The sequence below is a fragment of the Salmo trutta genome, chromosome 23, assembly GCF_901001165.1.
Source record: "Salmo trutta chromosome 23, fSalTru1.1, whole genome shotgun sequence".
NCBI classification, from domain to species: Eukaryota; Metazoa; Chordata; class Actinopteri; order Salmoniformes; family Salmonidae; genus Salmo; species Salmo trutta.
In genome coordinates, this window is record NC_042979.1 from 45,428,091 (window position 1) to 45,448,497 (window position 20,407).

The following is a 20,407-nucleotide window of genomic DNA, read 5'->3' on the forward strand; positions in this document are numbered from 1 at the left end:
CGGTGTAGACTATATTACATGGATGTATTGTGACGGTGTAGACTATATTACATGGATTTATTGTGAAGGTGTAGACTATAATACAGGGATTTATTGTGACGGTGTAGGTAGACTATATTACATGGATTTATTGTGACGGTGTAGGTAGACTATATTACATGGATTTATTATGAAGGTGTAGACTATATTACATGGATTTATTGTGAAGGTGTAGACTATATTACATGGATTTATTGTGACGGTGTAGACTATAATACAGGGATTTATTGTGATGGTGTAGACTATATTACATGGATTTATTGTGACGGTGTAGACTATATTACATGGATTGATTGTGACGGTGTTGGTAGACTATATTACATGGATTTATTGTGACGGTGTAGACTATATTACATGGATTTATTGTGACGGTGTAGGTAGACTATATTAGATGGATTTATTGTGACGGTGTAGACTATATTACATGGATTTATTGTGACGGTGTAGGTAGACTATATTACATGGATTTATTGTGAAGGTGGAGGCTATATTACATGGATTTATTGTGAAGGTGTAGACTATAACACAGGGATTTATTGTGACGGTGTAGACTATATTACATGGATTTATTGTGACGGTGTAGACTATATTACATGGATTTATTGTGAAGGTGTAGACTATATTACATGGATTTATTGTGACGGTGTAGACTATAATACATGGATTTATTGTGATGGTGTAGACTATATTACATGGATTTATTGTGACGGTGTAGACTATATTACATGGATTGATTGTGACGGTGTTGGTAGACTATATTACATGGATTTATTGTGACGGTGTAGACTATATTACATGGATTTATTGTGACGGTGTAGGTAGACTATATTAGATGGATTTATTGTGACGGTGTAGACTATATTACATGGATTTATTGTGACGGTGTAGGTAGACTATATTACATGGATTTATTGTGACGGTGTAGGTAGACTATATTAGATGGATTTATTGTGACGGTGTAGACTATATTACATGGATTTATTGTGATGGTGTAGGTAGACTATATTACATGGATTTATTGTGACGGTGTAGGTAGACTATATTACATGGATTTATTGTGATGGTGTAGACTATATTACATGGATTTATTGTGACGGTGTAGACTATATTACATGGATTTATTGTGACGGTGTAGGTAGACTATATTACATGGATTTATTGTGACGGTGTAGACTATATTACATGGATTTATTGTGACGGTGTAGACTATATTACATGGATTTATTGTGACGGTGTAGGTAGACTATATTAGATGGATTTATTGTGACGGTGTAGACTATATTACATGGATTTATTGTGAAGGTGTAGACTATATTACATGGATTTATTGTGACGGTGTAGACTATATTACATGGATTTATTGTGATGGTGTAGGTAGACTATATTACAGGGATTTATTGTGACGGTGTAGGTAGACTATATTACATGGATTTATTGTGATGTGTAGGCTATATTACATGGATTTATTGTGACGGTGTAGACTATATTACATGGATTTATTGTGATGGTGTAGACTATATTACATGGATTTATTGTGATGGTGTAGACTATATTACATGGATTTATTGTGGAGGTGTAGACTATATTACATGGATTTATTGTGATGGTGTAGACTATATTACATGGATTTATTGTGACGGTGTAGGTAGACTATATTACATGGATTTATTGTGATGGTGTAGACTATATTACATGGATTTATTGTGGAGGTGTAGACTATATTACATGGATTTATTGTGATGGTGTAGACTATATTACATGGATTTATTGTGACGGTGTAGGTAGACTATATTAGATGGATTTATTGTGACGGTGTAGACTAGGTTTTTGGCCTTTCTCAGGAGTTTTTCCTAGGGAGTTTTTCCCAGCCACCGTGCTTCTTTCACATGCATTGCTTGCTGTTTGGGGTTTTAGGCTGGGTTTCTGTACAGCACTTTGAGATTTCAGCTGATGTACGAAGGGCTATATAAATAAATTTGATTTGATTTGATTTGATATATTACATGGATTTATTGTGACGGTGTAGGTAGACTATATTACATGGATTTATTGTGATGGTGTAGACTATATTACATGGATTTATTATGACGGTGTAGACTATATTACATGGATTTATTGTGACGGTGTAGGTAGACTATATTACAGGGATTTATTGTGAAGCTGTAGACTATAGTACATGGATTTATTGTGACGGTGTAGGTAGACCATATTACATGGATTTATTGTGAAGCTGTAGACTATATTACATGGATTTATTGTGAAGCTGTAGACTATAGTACATGGATTTATTGTGATGGTGTAGACTATATTACATGGATTTATTGTGAAGCTGTAGACTATATTACATGGATTTATTGTGACGGTGTAGACTATATTACATGGATTTATTGTGGAGGTGTAGACTATATTACATGGATTTATTGTGATGGTGTAGACTATATTACATGGATTTATTGTGACGGTGTAGGTAGACTATATTAGATGGATTTATTGTGACGGTGTAGACTATATTACATGGATTTATTGTGATGGTGTAGACTATATTACATGGATTTATTATGACGGTGTAGACTATATTACATGGATTTATTGTGACGGTGTAGACTATATTACATGGATTTATTGTGACGGTGTAGGTAGACTATATTACATGGATTTACTGTGACGGTGTAGGTAGACTATATTAGATGGATTTATTGTGACGGTGTAGACTATATTACATGGATTTATTGTGATGGTGTAGGTAGACTATATTACATGGATTTATTGTGACGGTGTAGGTAGACTATATTACATGGATTTATTGTGATGGTGTAGACTATATTACATGGATTTATTGTGACGGTGTAGACTATATTACATGGATTTATTGTGACGGTGTAGGTAGACTATATTACATGGATTTATTGTGACGGTGTAGACTATATTACATGGATTTATTGTGACGGTGTAGACTATATTACATGGATTTATTGTGACGGTGTAGACTATATTACATGGATTTATTGTGACGGTGTAGGTAGACTATATTAGATGGATTTATTGTGACGGTGTAGACTATATTACATGGATTTATTGTGAAGGTGTAGACTATATTACATGGATTTATTGTGACGGTGTAGACTATATTACATGGATTTATTGTGATGGTGTAGGTAGACTATATTACAGGGATTTATTGTGACGGTGTAGGTGGACTATATTACATGGATTTATTGTGATGGTGTAGGCTATATTACATGGATTTATTGTGAAGCTGTAGACTATAGTACATGGATTTATTGTGATGGTGTAGACTATATTACATGGATTTATTGTGACGGTGTAGGTAGACTATATTACATGGATTTATTGTGATGGTGTAGACTATATTACATGGATTTATTGTGATGGTGTAGACTATATTACATGGATTTATTGTGACGGTGTAGGTAGACTATATTACATGGATTTATTGTGAAGCTGTAGACTATATTACATGGATTTATTGTGAAGGTGTAGGCTATATTACATGGATTTATTGTGATGGTGTAGACTATATTACATGGATTTATTGTGATGGTGTAGACTATATTACATGGATTTATTGTGATGGTGTAGACTATATTACATGGATTTATTGTGGAGGTGTAGACTATATTACATGCATTTATTGTGATGGTGTAGACTATATTACATGGATTTATTGTGACGGTGTAGGTAGACTATATTACATGGATTTATTGTGACGGTGTAGACTATATTACATGGATTTATTGTGACGGTGTAGGTAGACTATATTACATGGATTTATTGTGACGGTGTAGACTATATTACATGGATTTATTATGACGGTGTAGACTATATTACATGGATTTATTGTGACGGTGTAGGTAGACTATATTACAGGGATTTATTGTGAAGCTGTAGACTATAGTACATGGATTTATTGTGACGGTGTAGGTAGACCATATTACATGGATTTATTGTGAAGCTGTAGACTATATTACATGGATTTATTGTGAAGCTGTAGACTATAGTACATGGATTTATTGTGATGGTGTAGGTAGACTATATTACATGGATTTATTGTGACGGTGTAGACTATATTACATGGATTTATTGTGAAGGTGTAGACTATATTACATGGATTTATTGTGACAGTGTAGACTATATTACATGGATTTATTGTGGAGGTGTAGACTATATTACATGGATTTATTGTGATGGTGTAGACTATATTACATGGATTTATTGTGACGGTGTAGGTAGACTATATTAGATGGATTTATTGTGACGGTGTAGACTATATTACATGGATTTATTGTGACGGTGTAGGTAGACTATATTACATGGATTTATTATGACGGTGTAGACTATATTACATGGATTTATTGTGACGGTGTAGGTAGACTATTTTACATGGATTTATTGTGAAGGTGTAGACTATATTGCATGGATTTATTGTGATGGTGTAGGTAGACTATATTACATGGATTTATTGTGATGGTGTAGACTATATTACATGGATTTATTGTGATGGTGTAGACTATATTACATGCATTTATTGTGATGGTGTAGACTATATTACATGGATTTATTGTGATGGTGTAGGTAGACTATATTACATGGATTTATTGTGAAGGTGTAGGTAGACTATATTACATGGATTTATTGTGATGGTGTAGACTATATTACATGCATTTATTGTGATGGTGTAGACTATATTTGTCACGTCCTGACCATAGTAAGATGTTATTTTCTATGGTAGAGTAGGTCAGGGCGTGACAGGGGGTGTTTTTCTATGTTTTGTATTTCTATGTTCAGTTTCTAGTTTTGTATTTCTATGTTGGGTTTGTTTGGGATGATCTCCAATTAGAGGCAGCTGGTCCTCGTTGTCTCTAATTGGAGATCATACTTAAGTAGGGTTTTTTTTTCCAACTGGTGTGGTGGGATCTTGTTTTTGTATTGCTCAGTGAAGCCTGCAGAACATGATGTTCGTGTTTCTTTGTTTATTGTTTTGTATAGTGTTCTGAGTACAATAATAAATATTTATCATGAGAACTCAACACGCTGCACCTTGGTCTACTCCTTACGACGATCGTCACAGCAGATCCCACCACAAAAGGACCAAGCAGCGTGGTCAGGACAACTGGACATGGGAGGAGATTCTGGACGGGAAAGGACCCTGGAGTCAGGCTGGGGATTATCGCCGCCCGAGGGAGGAGATTGAGGCAGCAAGAGCAGAGCGGCGTTATTATGAGGCACTATACCAACCACGAGGCAAGCACGAGAGGCAGCCTCCCCAAATATTGGGGGGTGGGGCACACGGGGAGATTGGCAGAGTCAGGTTGGAGACCTGAACCAACTCCCCGTGCTTACCGTGGGGAGCGAATGACCGAGCAAGCACCGTGTTATGCCTGGATGCGCACCGTGTGGAAGCTTGGGCTGTAGCCCGGTGCGCTACAGCCCGGTGCGCTACAGCCCGGTGCGCTACAGCCCAAGCTTCCCGCAGTTGCCGTGCTAGAGTTGTCATTCAGCCAGGAAGGATTGTGCCGGCTCAGCGTTCCTGGTCTCCGGTGCGTCTCTTCGGCCCAGGTTATCCTGCGCCAGCTCTACGCACGGTACCCCCAGTTCGCCAGCACAAACCTGTGCAACCTGTTCCAATGCCCTGCGCTTGCCGAGCTACGGGGGGTATCCAGCCAGGACGGGTTGTGCCAGTCATAAGCTCCAGACCTCTAGTGCGCCTCCACGGCCCAGTATATCCTGCACCAGTTCTACGCACTGTGTCGCCAGTGCGCCTGCACAGCCCAGTTCGTCCTGTGATCCGCCCTTGCCAGACTAAAGGAAGTATCCAGCCAGGACGTGTTGTGCCAGTCATAAGCTCCAGACCTCCTCCAAGGCCCAGTATACCCTGTGCCTGCTCTGTGTACCCGGCCTCCAGCGACATTCCCTAGTCCGGTGAGACCTATTCCGGCTCCACGTACGAAGCCTCCAGTGGCCCGGAGCCTGTAGGGATGATCCATGGCAAGAAGCCTACAGTGGTGATCCATGGCACAGAGCCTGCAGTGATGATCCATGGCGTGGAACCTCCAGCGGTGACCTGCAGCCCGGTTCCTCCGACGATCCACAGTCCAGTGGTACAGAAGCAGAGGGATCAGCGGGCGTTACACCCCGAACCGGAGCCGTCTCCTCTGTGGGAAGATCCGCAGGATGAGAAGGTTATGGGTACTGCACCAGAGCCACCATAGACAATAGTTTGTTGTTTAGGTGCAGTCAGAGTCCACACCTTTGGGGGGGGTACTGTCACATCCTGACCATAGTAAGATGTTATTTTCTATGGTAGAGTAGGTCAGGATGTGACAGGGGGTGTTTTTCTATGTTTTGTATTTCTGTTCATTTTCTACTTTTGTATTTCTATGTTGGGTTTGTTTGGGATGATCTCCAATTAGAGGCAGCTGGTCCTCGTTGTCTCTACATTTTTACATTTTAGTCATTTAGCAGATGCTCTTATCCAGAGCGACTTACAGTAGTGAATGCATACATTTCATTTTTATTTTTATTTTTTTGTACTGGCCCCCCATGGGAATCAAACCCACAACCCTGGCGTTGCACACACCATGCTGGCATTGCAAACACCATGCTCTACCAACTGAGCCACAGGGAGACCGACACTAATTGGAGATCATACTTAAGTAGGGTTTTTTTTCCCACCTGGGTTTGTGGAATCTTGTTTTTGTATTGCTCAGTGAAGCCTGCAGAATGTGACGTTCGTGTTTCTTTGTTTGTTGTTTTGTATAGTGTTCTGAGTGTAATAATAAATATTTATCATGAGAACTCAACACGCTGCACCTTGGTCTACTCCTTACGACGAACATCACTATTACAGGGATTTATTATATTATTGATTTTAAAATGTAGCTGTTGCAAAGGTCTGCATCAGTGGCTTGTAGGTGATGCGTGGAAGACAGAAGACAAAATGTCATGACCGCCACAACCCTAAGGCTGACGTAGCCTGTACTGTTCAATTGTGAACACAATTATTGCTATGACAATTGGCCTACATACCCCGGTCTAGGCGCCGATGATCAGTGATACAGAGTCAGTTTGATATTACTTGATTACTGATCCCCCCCAACTCTCTCTCTCTCTCTCTCCTGTCTTTCCCCATCTCCTCTTTCTCTCACACTCACACAGTTCTGTCACTCAGCCCTATCCAGTGGACATGATGCTCTCAAGGTCCTGCACTACCACCTCCTACAACACCCTGATGAGAAGCAATAAGCCTGGCCCCATGACTCTATGTCTGCATATCTCTCTAACCCTGCTGTACCCGGCAGTACTGAGACAATAAGATTCTAGAACAGTTTTACACCATTTTAAATGGAATGCTCAACAGTGATTATTTGATGTCTGTCTTGACCATCCTCACAGACGGTGTGGTTGATAATACCTGCAGACCTGTTTTGAGGGACAGCTGGACAGAACATATCAAAAAATGTTTGGACCTCAACTGAGACCCTCCTCTCTTTCCCCATTCTTCAAGGAAATCTCCTTCTTTACACTTCCTGTTTGGCATGATGCTCTCAAGGTTTCTCTCTCGTGTCATGTGGTATTACCTATAGATGACTCCTAGACACTGTCAAGTTGTTTGAATGGTTGTCCACGTCAGGCTACTTACTTGTGTGAGCGGACCAAGTCATTTGGTGTTACTCTAAAGGTGGAATAAACGAGTCAGGATTAGGTTTTCTTAATTGAACAAAGTTCTCTATTGAGGGATTTCTTTCAACTCAAACACTCCAACACAATCAATGATGATCTCCCAAGGAAAACAGATTTTCTTCTTTACACGAAAAAGGAACACAAGACGAGTATCTTTAAACTACAACATCAATCACGGATTTGTCACCGTCTTAATGGTTCGTTCGTGGATAGCTCCCCTCTCGCGGTGGCCATCCCCCAGAGGTAGTTTGTCTTCTTCTTTTCGCCTTCCGAAAAGTACGTCTTCTCCTTTGGAGGAGCAAACACTCTTCCCCCCCTCCATCAGGTCCTAACTGCCTGGTACTCAGGTCCTAACTGCCTGGTACTCAGGGCTCTATTGTCCCTCCATCAGGTCCTAACTGCCTGGTACTCAGGGCTCTATTGTCCCTCCATCAGGTCCTAATGGCCTGGTACTCAGCACTCTATTATCCCTCCATCAGGTCCTAACTGCCTGGTACTCCGGGCTCTATTGTCCCTCCATCAGGTCCTAATGGCCTACTACTCAGGGCTCTATTATCCCTCCATCAGGTCCTAACTGCCTGGTACTCAGCACTCTATTTTCCCTCCATCAGGTCCTAATGGCCTGGTACTCAGGGCTCTATTGTCCCTCCATCAGGTCCTAATGGCCTACTACTCAGGGCTCTATTGTCCCTCCATCAGGTCCTAACTGCCTGGTACTCAGCACTCTATTTTCCCTCCATCAGGTCCTAATGGCCTGGTACTCAGGGCTCTATTGTCCCTCCATCAGGTCCTAACTGCCTGGTACTCAGGGCTCTATTGTCCCTCCATCAGGTCCTAATGGCCTGGTACTCAGGGCTCTATTGTCCCTCCATCAGGTCCTAACTGCCTGGTACTCAGCACTCTATTTTCCCTCCATCAGGTCCTAAAGGCCTGGTACTCAGGGCTCTATTGTCCCTCCATCAGGTCCTAATGGCCTGGTACTCAGGACTCTATTGTCCCTCCATCAGGTCCTAACTGCCTGGTACCTGTCGCACTGCAAGAGCCAGCTCCTCAAACAGTTTTTTGATGCATGTAATGAAATGTGTTCTTCTAAGCTCAGTCATGCAATTGCATGTGAAAACAGAGTTTTGATCAGTGGTGTAAAGTACTTAAGTAAAAAATACTTTAAAGTACAACTTAAGTAGTTTTTTGGGGTAGCTGTACTTTACTATTTATATTTTTGGCAACTTTTACTTTTACTTCACTACATTACTAAAGAAAATAATGTACTTTTTACTCCATACATTTTCCCAGACACCCAAAAGTACTCGTTACATTTTTAAATGCTTAGCAGGACAGGAAAATCAATCAAGTGTATTTATGAAGACCTTTTTAAATCAGCAGATGTCACAAAGTAGTGTTCAGAAACCCAGCCTAAAACTCCAAACAGCAAGCAATGCAGGTGTAGAAGCACGGTGGCTAGGAAAAACATCTCCATTCGCTATTCGAGTGCATACGGATGGCATGTCGTTTTTTCCCTACCCTGTTCCTACAGGTGCATACCCTGTTGATAATGGCGCATTCAAAATCAAATTATTTCACACATATTATTTAGTAGTCAAGATTGCAATGAGTATAGTCTGATGGGTGAGAATATTAGGCCTTGCACTTGTTGTGCAGAACAAGAACGAGTACACCATGAATCCCATATATGTTTGGATCTCAAAGACATTCTAAGGTTTCTATCACAACTAAAGTTGCCCAAATAACACTCTAAAATAAGCTTATATGACCCCTGGAACAGGGTTTGAGAGATCAGGCTTAACCTACAAAGCCTAGTGAAATGTGTTCTTATAGTCCAATCATTGCGCAATTGCTTGTAAAAAAACAAACAAAAAAAGAGTTTTGAATGGCCACTATTAAAAAGAGGAGGATCCCAGCTTTGTAGTGCTTCTTCATTTATTTATCAACTCCTAAAATAAACCCTGTTAATCCGCTTTACAACCGTAGTCGGCTACCTGGGATATTAAAAAAACGTAACCGCACAAAACACTTCCTCTATTCGCTAGTAGATTGTATAGGCTACGGATGACATGTCTATTTTTGGGGGGCCCAAATCTAAACTCATTTCACTCATACACTACATGACCAAAAGTATGTGGACACCTTCCTGTTGAACATCTCATTCCAAAATCATGGGCATTAATATGGAGTTGGTCCCCACCACTTTCCTGCTATAATAGCCTCCACTGTTCAGGGCATGGACTCTACAAGGTGTTGAAAGCGTTCCACAGGGATACTTGGGCCCATATTGACTAAAATGCTTCCCACAGTTGTGTCAAGTTGGCTGGAGGTCCTTTGAGTGGTGGACTATTCTTGATACACACTGAAAGCTAGGTTGAAAAACCCAGTAGCGTTGCAGTTCTTGACACAAACAGGTGCGCCTACCCACTACCATACCCCATTTAAAGGCACTTAAATATTTCGTCTTTCCCATTCACCCTCTGAATGGCACACATACACAATCCATGTCTCAATTGTCTCAAGGCTTAAAATCCTTCTTGAACATGTCTCCTCCCCTTCAGCTACACTGATTGAAGTGGATTTAACAAGTGACATCAATAAGGGATCATAGGTCCATCAGGGGTCCATCAGGGGTCCATCAGGGGTCCATCAGGGGTCCATCATAGGTCCATCAGGGGTCCATCAGGGGTCCATCAGGGGTCCATCAGGGGTCCATCATAGGTCCATCAGGGGTCCATCAGGGGTCCATCAGGGGTCCATCATAGGTCCATCAGGGGTCCATCAGGGGTCCATCATAGGTCCATCAGGGGTCCATCAGGGGTCCATCAGGGGTCCATCAGGGGTCCATCAGGGGTCCATCAGGGGTCCATCATAGGTCCATCAGGGGTCCATCAGGGGTCCATCAGGGGTCCATCAGGGGTCCATCATAGGTCCATCAGGGGTCCATCAGGGGTCATCTCGTTACCAAACATCCTTTAAGCCATCTCACAATATACACCACATAACCTCTCCCCCCCCCTCCCACACACACACACACACACACACACACACACACACACACACACACACACACACACACACACACACACACACACACACACACACACACACACACACACACACACACACACTTCAAAATTGAGTCCAGGGTCCATGGATAGAGGAACTTGTTGTTCAGACAGTGCGAGACCCTCCTACTTCAAAATCCAGCAACTCACAGTTAGAAAACATTCCTGACTGCATCGGGACCTGGTGACCTCATTCGTCTGAACAGGGGCCAGCGGGGGCCTCTAACGGTGTTCATTAACAGTGGATGAAGATGAGTATTTATCGCCCCAGTTCATCAAACACAACCACGGATACACTTTCAATAGCATCTCCATGCTGACTTATTGCATCATACAGTAACATTGACAAGCAGACAGAGGCTATTTTGAGACACTGAGAGGGGTAGCAAGCCCTGTGTTGTTCTACCCAAGAAAAATGTAATTATAATAGAGTCTAATTGTAGAATAGAATAGAAAATCTTTCTTTTCTGTCAGACTGATTGGTTATCTACATCTCAGTGTGAGAGGTGAGGCAATTGGTTTATAGCTGATTCATTACCTTCATTTCGACACAGTAACAAAGGAATGCAGATTAGTGTAAACACACTCCCTCTTAGTTGGAAACTTGTGCAACGTGTGTGTACTGTGAAAGCCTAGCCAACACTGTGGTCATCTAACCAGGACACGTCTGACTGACATAAATAACACATGGATAACCTGAGGGAGAATTTGAGAAAACCTAATACGTCGTTTTTCTTTTTCTTTTTTTGTTTTTTTAAGAGCTTTGATAATGTCAGGTAAGGTGTTACATCTATCCAGGCTACTCCTTTAAATACCAGCTCAGTCTAATACTCTCAACAGATGTCCTTACACTGATAAGGAAGCACATAACCCACTGGGCAAAGACGTCAATTCAACGTCTATTACACGTTGGTTTAACGTTAATTTCATTGAAATAATGTGGAAACAACGTAGATTCAACTAGTGTAAAAAGACTGTTGGATTTAGTCATCGGTCTACACGTACCCCAGCACCCCGACTTCCCCAATACACCTGCAAATATCGGACTATAAATAGTTCCTTCCTGTATTCTACTGATGCTAAAATGTTTTTTCTATTCTACTGCCATTTACTTCATGTTCATATTCTTATCTTGTATTTATTATCTTATTGTTGTATTGTCGAGAAGGAACCTGCAAGTTGGACGATGTATACCATACCTATCCTGTACATAGGACTAATACAATTGAATACAACTAAAACTAAATACAAAAGCAGTAATCTCATATTCACCCCTAATTTCGATGACGTGGTCAAGACACAAACACAATTACGGAAAGACGGCCTGGGATGGATGCTGTGTTTGCGCTTCCAGTATGTGTGTCAGGATAGTTAAAATAGACATTTCATGGTGTTGAATAAACTAAAGCACGTATGTAATTTGATTTCTGTACGATCTCGACAATTTGAGTTTTTAAGAAGCGGGCCGGGTAGTTTACGGTTTCCGCTAGTTACCACAATCACAAAGTCAAAATTGTCTATATTATAAAAAATATATCAAAACAACAATTCGCTTTTTTAGTCTTCATTTAAGATTAGGTTTAGGCATAAGGTTAACTGTGTGGTTAAGATTAAGGTTAAATATAAAATGACATTTTAAGACGAGAAATTGTAGAAATAAACGGGTTTTAGGACTTTGTTGCTGTGACGACCGTAGACTCCTCCTCTCGACACATGCGCACTACCCGACTTCAATCATTGACTGAGAGGAGATGACCGTTCTCCCAGCAGCAGGATATTATGCTGGCAGAACGATCGCGTATTTATTTTTATTAAATAAGAGTTCCCCTGCAAAGACATGCCAATCTGGGAATATATATATATATATATATATATATTATTTTTTTTACCTCCAGTACAGTACAACTGTTTTGTTAATTTTACGTTATTTTTTTAATTTTTTTTTTACATATTGTCACGTTCTGACCAGTAAAGGGGTTATTTGTTATTGTAGTTTGGTCAGGATGTGGCAGGGGGTGTTTGTTTTATGTGGTTCGGGGTTTGTTGGGCTATGTTCTTGTTAGTTTATTTCTATGTTAGTTCTCGTCTTTCTATGTCTATGTTTAATTAATGGGGTTGACCTTCAATTGGAAGCAGCTGCTCCTCGCTTCTAATTGAAGGTCTTATTTAAGAGGGGTGTTTTTTTCTATGGGATTTGTGGGTAGTTGTCTCCTGTTTTGTGTCTGTAGCACCTGACAGGACTGTTTAGTGTCGTTTGTTGTTTTGTATACGTGTTTCTTTTGTTTTTCCTTCTTTTGATTTAATAAAGAAGATGAATATACACGTTCCCGCAGCACCGTGGTCCAATCCTTACCACGCTCGTGACACATATTGTGTTATTTATTTCAGCATTTATTTTTTGAAAGTTTACACAAATACTTGTGTGATGAACGCGATTGTGTAGGCTGTATTTAAAGAAATTCATTTTTTAATAAAATACAAATATATGTTATTGGATTTACTCAATAGTCTGCAAAACTTAAGTGGGTCTCTTGTGCTTGGCAACAGGTTTAATACAGCTGACTCCTTACTCGACCCACTCCATTCACTGTAACGCAGTACACGGTATATGGGATTCTTATTGGCTTGTAGGGAGAACTTTTCTACCTGTCTCAGCTAAAGTGGCATGGGAAATACTCAGTAGGGTCTCTACTAACCAGATATAGTTAGTTTTGGAGCGAGGGACTGTGTCACAAGGCCTGCTGCTGCCTTTTATATTCTGCCCCCTCCGTAGCCCCCAATGCAATACTCTGTAATAGACTGTACATAGAACACATATTGGCTTGTAGTTATATGTGTGTTGCTTTTCTATCCAGGTTAGCAGTATACTGTAAAGCCCAAGTAAACCAATAACACAGACAAGATTGAAAGATAATGCATAACAACAGAGATGTGGTGATTATCAATCAAGGTCAGCAAAAGGCGCTTTCTGTAAAGTTTATAATGGATTCCGTAGTGATTTTTCTTTCTAACTGATGTAAACATACTGTCGCATGCCACTGTAACAAAACGTATTGGCATTGCCCTCTAATAAGACTGCTTTAGAGAATAAGCACACATAAACATCACAACTACTACCATCTGACTGTTTTCTAAAATAGGGGGCACCGATGAGAAAATTCATAGTTTAGTATTAGATGTTTAGACCTAGATGAGTTATTCTTTGTGCATTTGTGAGAGTACAGATGACTTTTGTCTTTCTGAAGACAATGTAGTACTTTTTCCACTGTGTTTTTGTTTTTGTATGATACCAGAAAGAACACAGCTTGTTTCAGGAATTATTGGACCCTCTCTAAGGTCAAGCCCACACTCGATGTTGATACTTGAGTGTAGTCGATATTCCAGCAGGACTTGGGCAGGAGCTCATCGGAGCTGAGTACCGGCACCTCAAATGTTATACAGCTTGAGCTCTTGTTCCTCTTGTAGAATATTAGCTATAAAGTATTGAGGAGCTCCTGCACTTAAAGGGAAACAGTACCGGCACCCAAAATGAGTACCAGAACCTATTGCAGTCCAAGTCAAGCACTGTGTACCGGAGCTTGTCGTGTAGTGTGTATGATTTTACAAATGGGTAATTATCTGGAAATGCTACAATACTGGATAGATTTACATTTTAGTCATTTAGCAGACGCTCTTATCCAGAGCAACTTACAGTAGTGGGTGCATACATTTCATACATTTTTTTTCTCCGTACTGGTCCCCCGTGGGAATCGAACGCACAACACTGGCGTTGCAAACACCATGCTCTACCAACTGAGCCACACTGGATAATTCTAAGAGGTGTATGTTATATATGAAGCAGGATAGATTAAAGCTCTTGGGTAAACAGCTCTTAGCTGGCCTGTCTACCTTCACAAGTAATGTCTTTGGAGAATGGATGACATTAAAGCTTGACTGTTGGAAGTTGTTGGCAGTTTTTACAAATCTTGTTTTGTTGGGATGCTATCAGTGAAAGACATTCTTTGATGCCTCTTACTGAAATATGTCTTAGTTCAACTATTTGTTATTTTACCCTGGCTATACATGGCTTTCTAGGACTGACTGCAATTTGGAGAGTATAAACTATGAATGTGGAGGAAATCATTGGCTAAGAAATGTGCAGGTAGCGTTTCCGTAACAAAAGATTCTATAATGTCACACATATATATATATATCGCTGTTTTAAAGCCTCTGATGAAGAAATGGTTTTGTAGTCTGTCCTGTTTTCACTGCATCCAACTGTGAAATGACTTTGCTGAATTTCTGATTTGGACTTCCTACTCTTTGCTTTAAGTAATCTTTCGTGACATTCTTTGAAAGCAAATGTTTTCTTCATGAAACGTGAAAAAAAAAACCCAGGAAAGGCTTTAACCTCAAGACGATATGGGGGAAATGGTTACACGTTGGAATAACATCAATATCTGAAACTGACTCACAGGACTGTCTGGTCACTGATAATCAGAGATCCTGGGAAGGCGCTCATTACATCATTCATAAATGATATTCTTCATCTTAAAAGAGCCAACTGCTAGAAGATCAATAAAGCGAGATGGGGGGGGGGGTTACATTACAGTGGTGACTTTTAACCCTACGGGAGAAACATAAAGTACAAGAATATCTGGAGTGGTGTTCCAAATTGTTTGTCTACTGTTTACTGCTGCATGTTTACTGCTGCGTGTTTACTGCTGCGTGTTTACTGCTGTGTTTACTGCTGCGTGTTTACTGCTGCATGTTTACTGCTGCATGTTTACTGCTGTATGTTGACTGCATGTTTACTGCTGCATGTTTACTGCGTGTTTACTGCTGCGTGTTTACTGCTGCGTGTTTACTGCTGCGTGTTTACTGCTGCGTGTTTACTGCTGCATGTTTACTGCATGTTTACTGCATGTACGTGGAGCTTCTCCCCTTTTCTAATAATTTGGTTGAAAATAATGTCAAGGGTGCCTTTTATGATTGGAAGTGGAACGCTAAACATTGTAGTTTCTAATAAGACAAAGGCCAAGTAATAATCACTTGTATTTTCTCACAAATGACAATTTGGCGAAATGGGCTATGATCCATGAATCAGTCCAAGACCCAAGTTCAAGAGGCCAACCTTAGGATTGTTGGCGACCAAAGTGGTTTTAAGAAAATCGTTGGAAGGCTATGCATAATTGTGGTGCTATAAACCTATAGCAACATGACATTACTAGGATAAAATATTTTATTTGCCAGGTCAAGCGGTTAACCTGATGCATTTTTTGCCACATGTCATGGCTGGCCTTGGGCTGATTTAAATGCAGTGGTGTAAAGTACTTAAGTTAAAATACTTTAAAGTTCAACTTAAGTAGTTTTTTGGGGGTATCTGTACTTTACTATTTATATTTCTGACAACTTTTACTTTTACTTCACTACATTCCTAAAGAAAATAATGTACTTTTTCCTCCATACATTTTCCCTGACACTCAAAAGTACTCGTTACATTTTGAATGCTTAGCAGGACAGGAAAATTGGACAGGAAACACAGTCCCCCTCCAAAAACGAATCATATTTGGTGAGTAATCATCAAATCAAATCAAATTGAATTAGTCGCATGCGCTGAATACAACAGGTGTAGACCTTACAGTGAAATACTTACTTACGAGCCCCTAACCAATAATGCAGTTGAAAAAAATACAGATAAGAATAAGAAATAAAAGTAACAAGTAGTTAGTATGTACATGAAGGTAGAGTTATTAAAATGACTATGCATAGATGATAGCAACAGAGAGTAGCAGTGGTGTAAAAGAGGGGAGGCAATGCAAATAGTCTGGGTAGCCATTTGATTAGGTGTTCAGGAGTCTTATGGCTTGGGGGTAGAAGCTGTTTAGAAGACTCTTGGACCTAGACTTGGCGCTCCGGTACTGCTTCGCCGTGCGGTAGCAGAGAGAACAGTCTATGACTAGTAGAGACCCTACTGGGTATTTCGCACCCCACTTTAGCTTGTTCACACAATACTAGTGGCCATTGATTAAAATTCAATATCATTTGAATAAACTATCCACATAGCAATATTTAGAAATTCGGACTTTTATTTAGAAGGTTTCTTCATTACCATACGAACGTGGCGTTCTCATTTGTGCTGTTGGCAGAATACTAGTGGCGAGGAGGGGGAGGCAAAACCTTATTTGCCGTTCTCCTTGCTGCAGTAAATTATCAAAACTTTGCATCTATGGAACTGGACTGGGGATGCTGAACCGCATCAAGGGAACAAGATTGATACAAATGTTGAATACTTCCATATTGTCAATCTATCGGGAATCAAGGTGGAACTTTCAGATAAAGTAGATGAATCAAGTGTCTGGTGCGCAAAACTTTTTTTTTCTTCTGACGGGGCAAATTGAGCAGATCCCTCTGCAACCAGCTCGCTGAGGAGAGGAGAGCGCTCGTCTTTCTTTCTCCCAGCCCAGTGGATTGTAGCAAACTCTATTGTGATGCTAAAATGAAGTCGTAAGAGGGAGAGGGACTGACCAACGATCAGAAGTGAAGCTATCCACGGGATTTCTGCTAATCCATTTGAACTAAACATGTTTTTGGGATTTGTTCCATCCATTTAATGTTATGTTTGTGGAGCGTTTCATTTTCACCGCTTGTTGTTGACTGTTGGAACGAAGTAAAAGTGTTTCAACACACAGACTGGAGCGAGAGAGAAGGAAAACCATGTTTCATTCGCTGACTAAGATTCAGTAGAGCTAGGAAATGATTCAGCCTGTCTGTTAGGAGTGGACATGCCCCTGTCGGTATGCGCTGCAGAAGACTTTAATAAGAAAAGAAAAATATAACAAATCATTTATTCAATCTTTTCCAAATCATTTCCCCTCTGCTGTGGGTCTGGTGGACTGAATAGGACCGAGCCACCAGGACCAGGCTGCCTCGGTACTGCTAGTGATTATGGAAAGCAGTCTCCCCAGCTACAGTACAGTCATACACCGAGGAAAGGCGCTGTTTGTGGAGGCCCGGCTCCTGGGTGGGGCGCCCTGGGGCTTTCAGCTCAAAGGAGGTCTGGAACATGGACAACAGTTGATCGTCTCGAAGGTAAGGAAGGTGTATGTCTATGTCAGGTGCACTACTAGTAGAGTTTACTTATACATATCCATGGAAGATATCCATATTTCCGGGATCTAAACTACAACTAGTACCAAGTTGTTACTTGGTACTAGTACCAAGTTGTTTGCAACGCCAGGGTTGTGGGTTCGATTCCCACGGGGGGCCAGTAGAAAGAAGAAAAAAAAATGCATGAAATGAAATGTATGCATTCACTACTGTAAGTCGCTCTGGATAAGAGCGTCTGCTAAATGACTAAAATGTAAATGTAAATGTAATATCAGGCCCTATGAACACAGCTGTCATAATTGGGATGAAGTGAAAAGTCCCTAAGGGCAACATTGTTACTACCCCAGGCTAGGTGGAAGGAAGGACTGTGACGTTGTTACAGTGTTACAATGTGTCTGTTTACAGTGTCGTGTTACAATGTGTCTATTTCATAGAAGAGGAATTGAGTAATTAACATTTTTCCGATTGTATTGGATCTGCAGTACATGTTGCGACAGACAAATCATGTCTAGAACTCATCCGCCGTCAGATGTTTTTCCGTGTGTCTCATCAAGTGTAGGTTTACAGTTAGTAGGAGCAGGACTGCCAACTTTTGATGAAAGCTTGGAGTGAGATTTTGCCTAGAAGGGGGACTGTGGGTCCTCCCCCAGATTTTTTTTTTTTTACAGTTTTAAAGCTAATTTCCTGCAATTCTATGTATTTTTTTTTTTTTTACATGGTTTAGGCTTATGACCAGGGGGGAAAACACAGGCCAGGTGAATTCAGAATACTTTGACCATTAAATGAACACAAACATTTTGACGACTTTGTTACTTTGACATTTTTGGGGGATGAAATTTAAAAGTATGCAAATATATATATTTTTTAACATATTTTTTTGAGATGGTTTGAAACTTTATTCAGACAGTAATGAAATTAGATGGGGAGACAGGCAAATGGCAGAAACAGTGAGAAGGTCGGTGGGAATGCTCTGCATAGGAAATACTAATATTAAAGGTTGATGGCAGTGGGTAACCAAATATTAGATTGCAGTCTCCTTGTCCATTGACTGCTGTCAAGGTAAGGACACAAACATTTGTGTCCTTACCTGCTGCCTAAACCTCTCGCTGCCTAAACCTCTCGCTGCCTAAACCACTCGTTGCCTAAACCACTCGTTGCCTAAACCTCTCGTTGCCTAAACCTCTTGCTGCCTAAACCTCTCACTGCCTAAATCTCTCGCTGCCTAAACCTCTCGCTGCCTAAACCTCTCGTTGCCTAAACCTCTTGCTGCCTAAACCTCTCACTGCCTAAATCTCTCGTTGCCTAAACCTCTCACTGCCTAAACCTCTCACTGCCTAAACCTCTCGTTGCCTAAACCTCTCGCTGCCTAAACCTCTCGTTGCCTAAACTTCTCGTTGCCTAAACCTCTCGCTGCCTAAACCACTCGTTGCCTAAACCTCTCGTTGCCTAAACCTCTCGTTGCCTAAACCTCTCGTTGCCTAAACCTCTCGCTGCCTAAAGCTCTCGCTGCCTAAACCTCTCGTTGCCTAAACCTCTCACTGCCTAAACCTCTCGTTGCCTAAACCTCTCGCTACCTAAACCTCTCGCTGCCTAAACCTCTCACTGCCTAAACCTCTCGTTGCCTAAACCTCTCACTGCCTAAATCTCTCGCTGCCTAAACCTCTCGTTGCCTAAATCTCTTGCTGCCGTGCTTTTGTCTGCACCAGAAATCTGAGGTCTCATGATCGGCTCCATGTGGTTTTACACCAGAAAGCTGAAGGTCTTTCACTGTGCTTTACATTACTACTGTTAGTAATAACTAGCTGAAGGCCTTTCACTGTGCTTTACATTACTACTGTTAGTAATAACTAGCTGAAGGCCTTTCACTGTGCTTTACATTACTACTGTTAGTAATAACAACTAGCTGAAGGCCTTTCACTGTGCTTTACATTACTACTGTTAGTAATAACTAGCTGAAGGCCTTTCACTGTGCTTTACATTACTACTGTTAGTAATAACTAGCTGAAGGCCTTTCACTGTGCTTTACATTACTACTGTTAGTAATAACTAGCTGAAGGCCTTTCACTGTGCTTTACATTACTACTGTTAGTAATAACAACTAGCTGAAGGCCTTTCACTGTGCTTTACATTACTACTGTTAGTAATAACTAGCTGAAGGCCTTTCACTGTGCTTTACATTACTACTGTTAGTAATAACAACTAGCTGAAGGCCTTTCACTGTGCTTTACATTACTACTGTTAGTAATAACAACTAGCTGAAGGCCTTTCACTGTGCTTTACATTACTACTGTTAGTAATAACAACTAGCTGAAGGCCTTTCACTGTGCTTTACATTACTACTGTTAGTAATAACAACTAGCTGAAGGCCTTTCACTGTGCTTTACATTACTACTGTTAGTAATAACAACTAGCTGAAGGCCTTTCACTGTGCTTTACATTACTACTGTTAGTAACAACTAGCTGAAGGCCTTTCACTGTGCTTTACATTACTACTGTTAGTAATAACT

General features: G+C 40.6%; 1 protein-coding gene across 1 annotated transcript in view; it reads left to right on the forward strand.

Moving 5' to 3' along the window:
- Positions 1-16,931: 16,931 nt before the first annotated feature.
- LOC115159829 (protein Shroom2-like) overlaps positions 16,932-20,407 on the forward strand; it is a 92,698-nt gene continuing 89,222 nt past the window's right edge. The window contains exon 1 of the mRNA XM_029709883.1: positions 16,932-17,882. Within this exon, the coding sequence (XP_029565743.1) occupies positions 17,739-17,882 (144 nt within the window). The 5' untranslated portion in view covers positions 16,932-17,738. The remainder of the gene's footprint in view (positions 17,883-20,407) is intronic.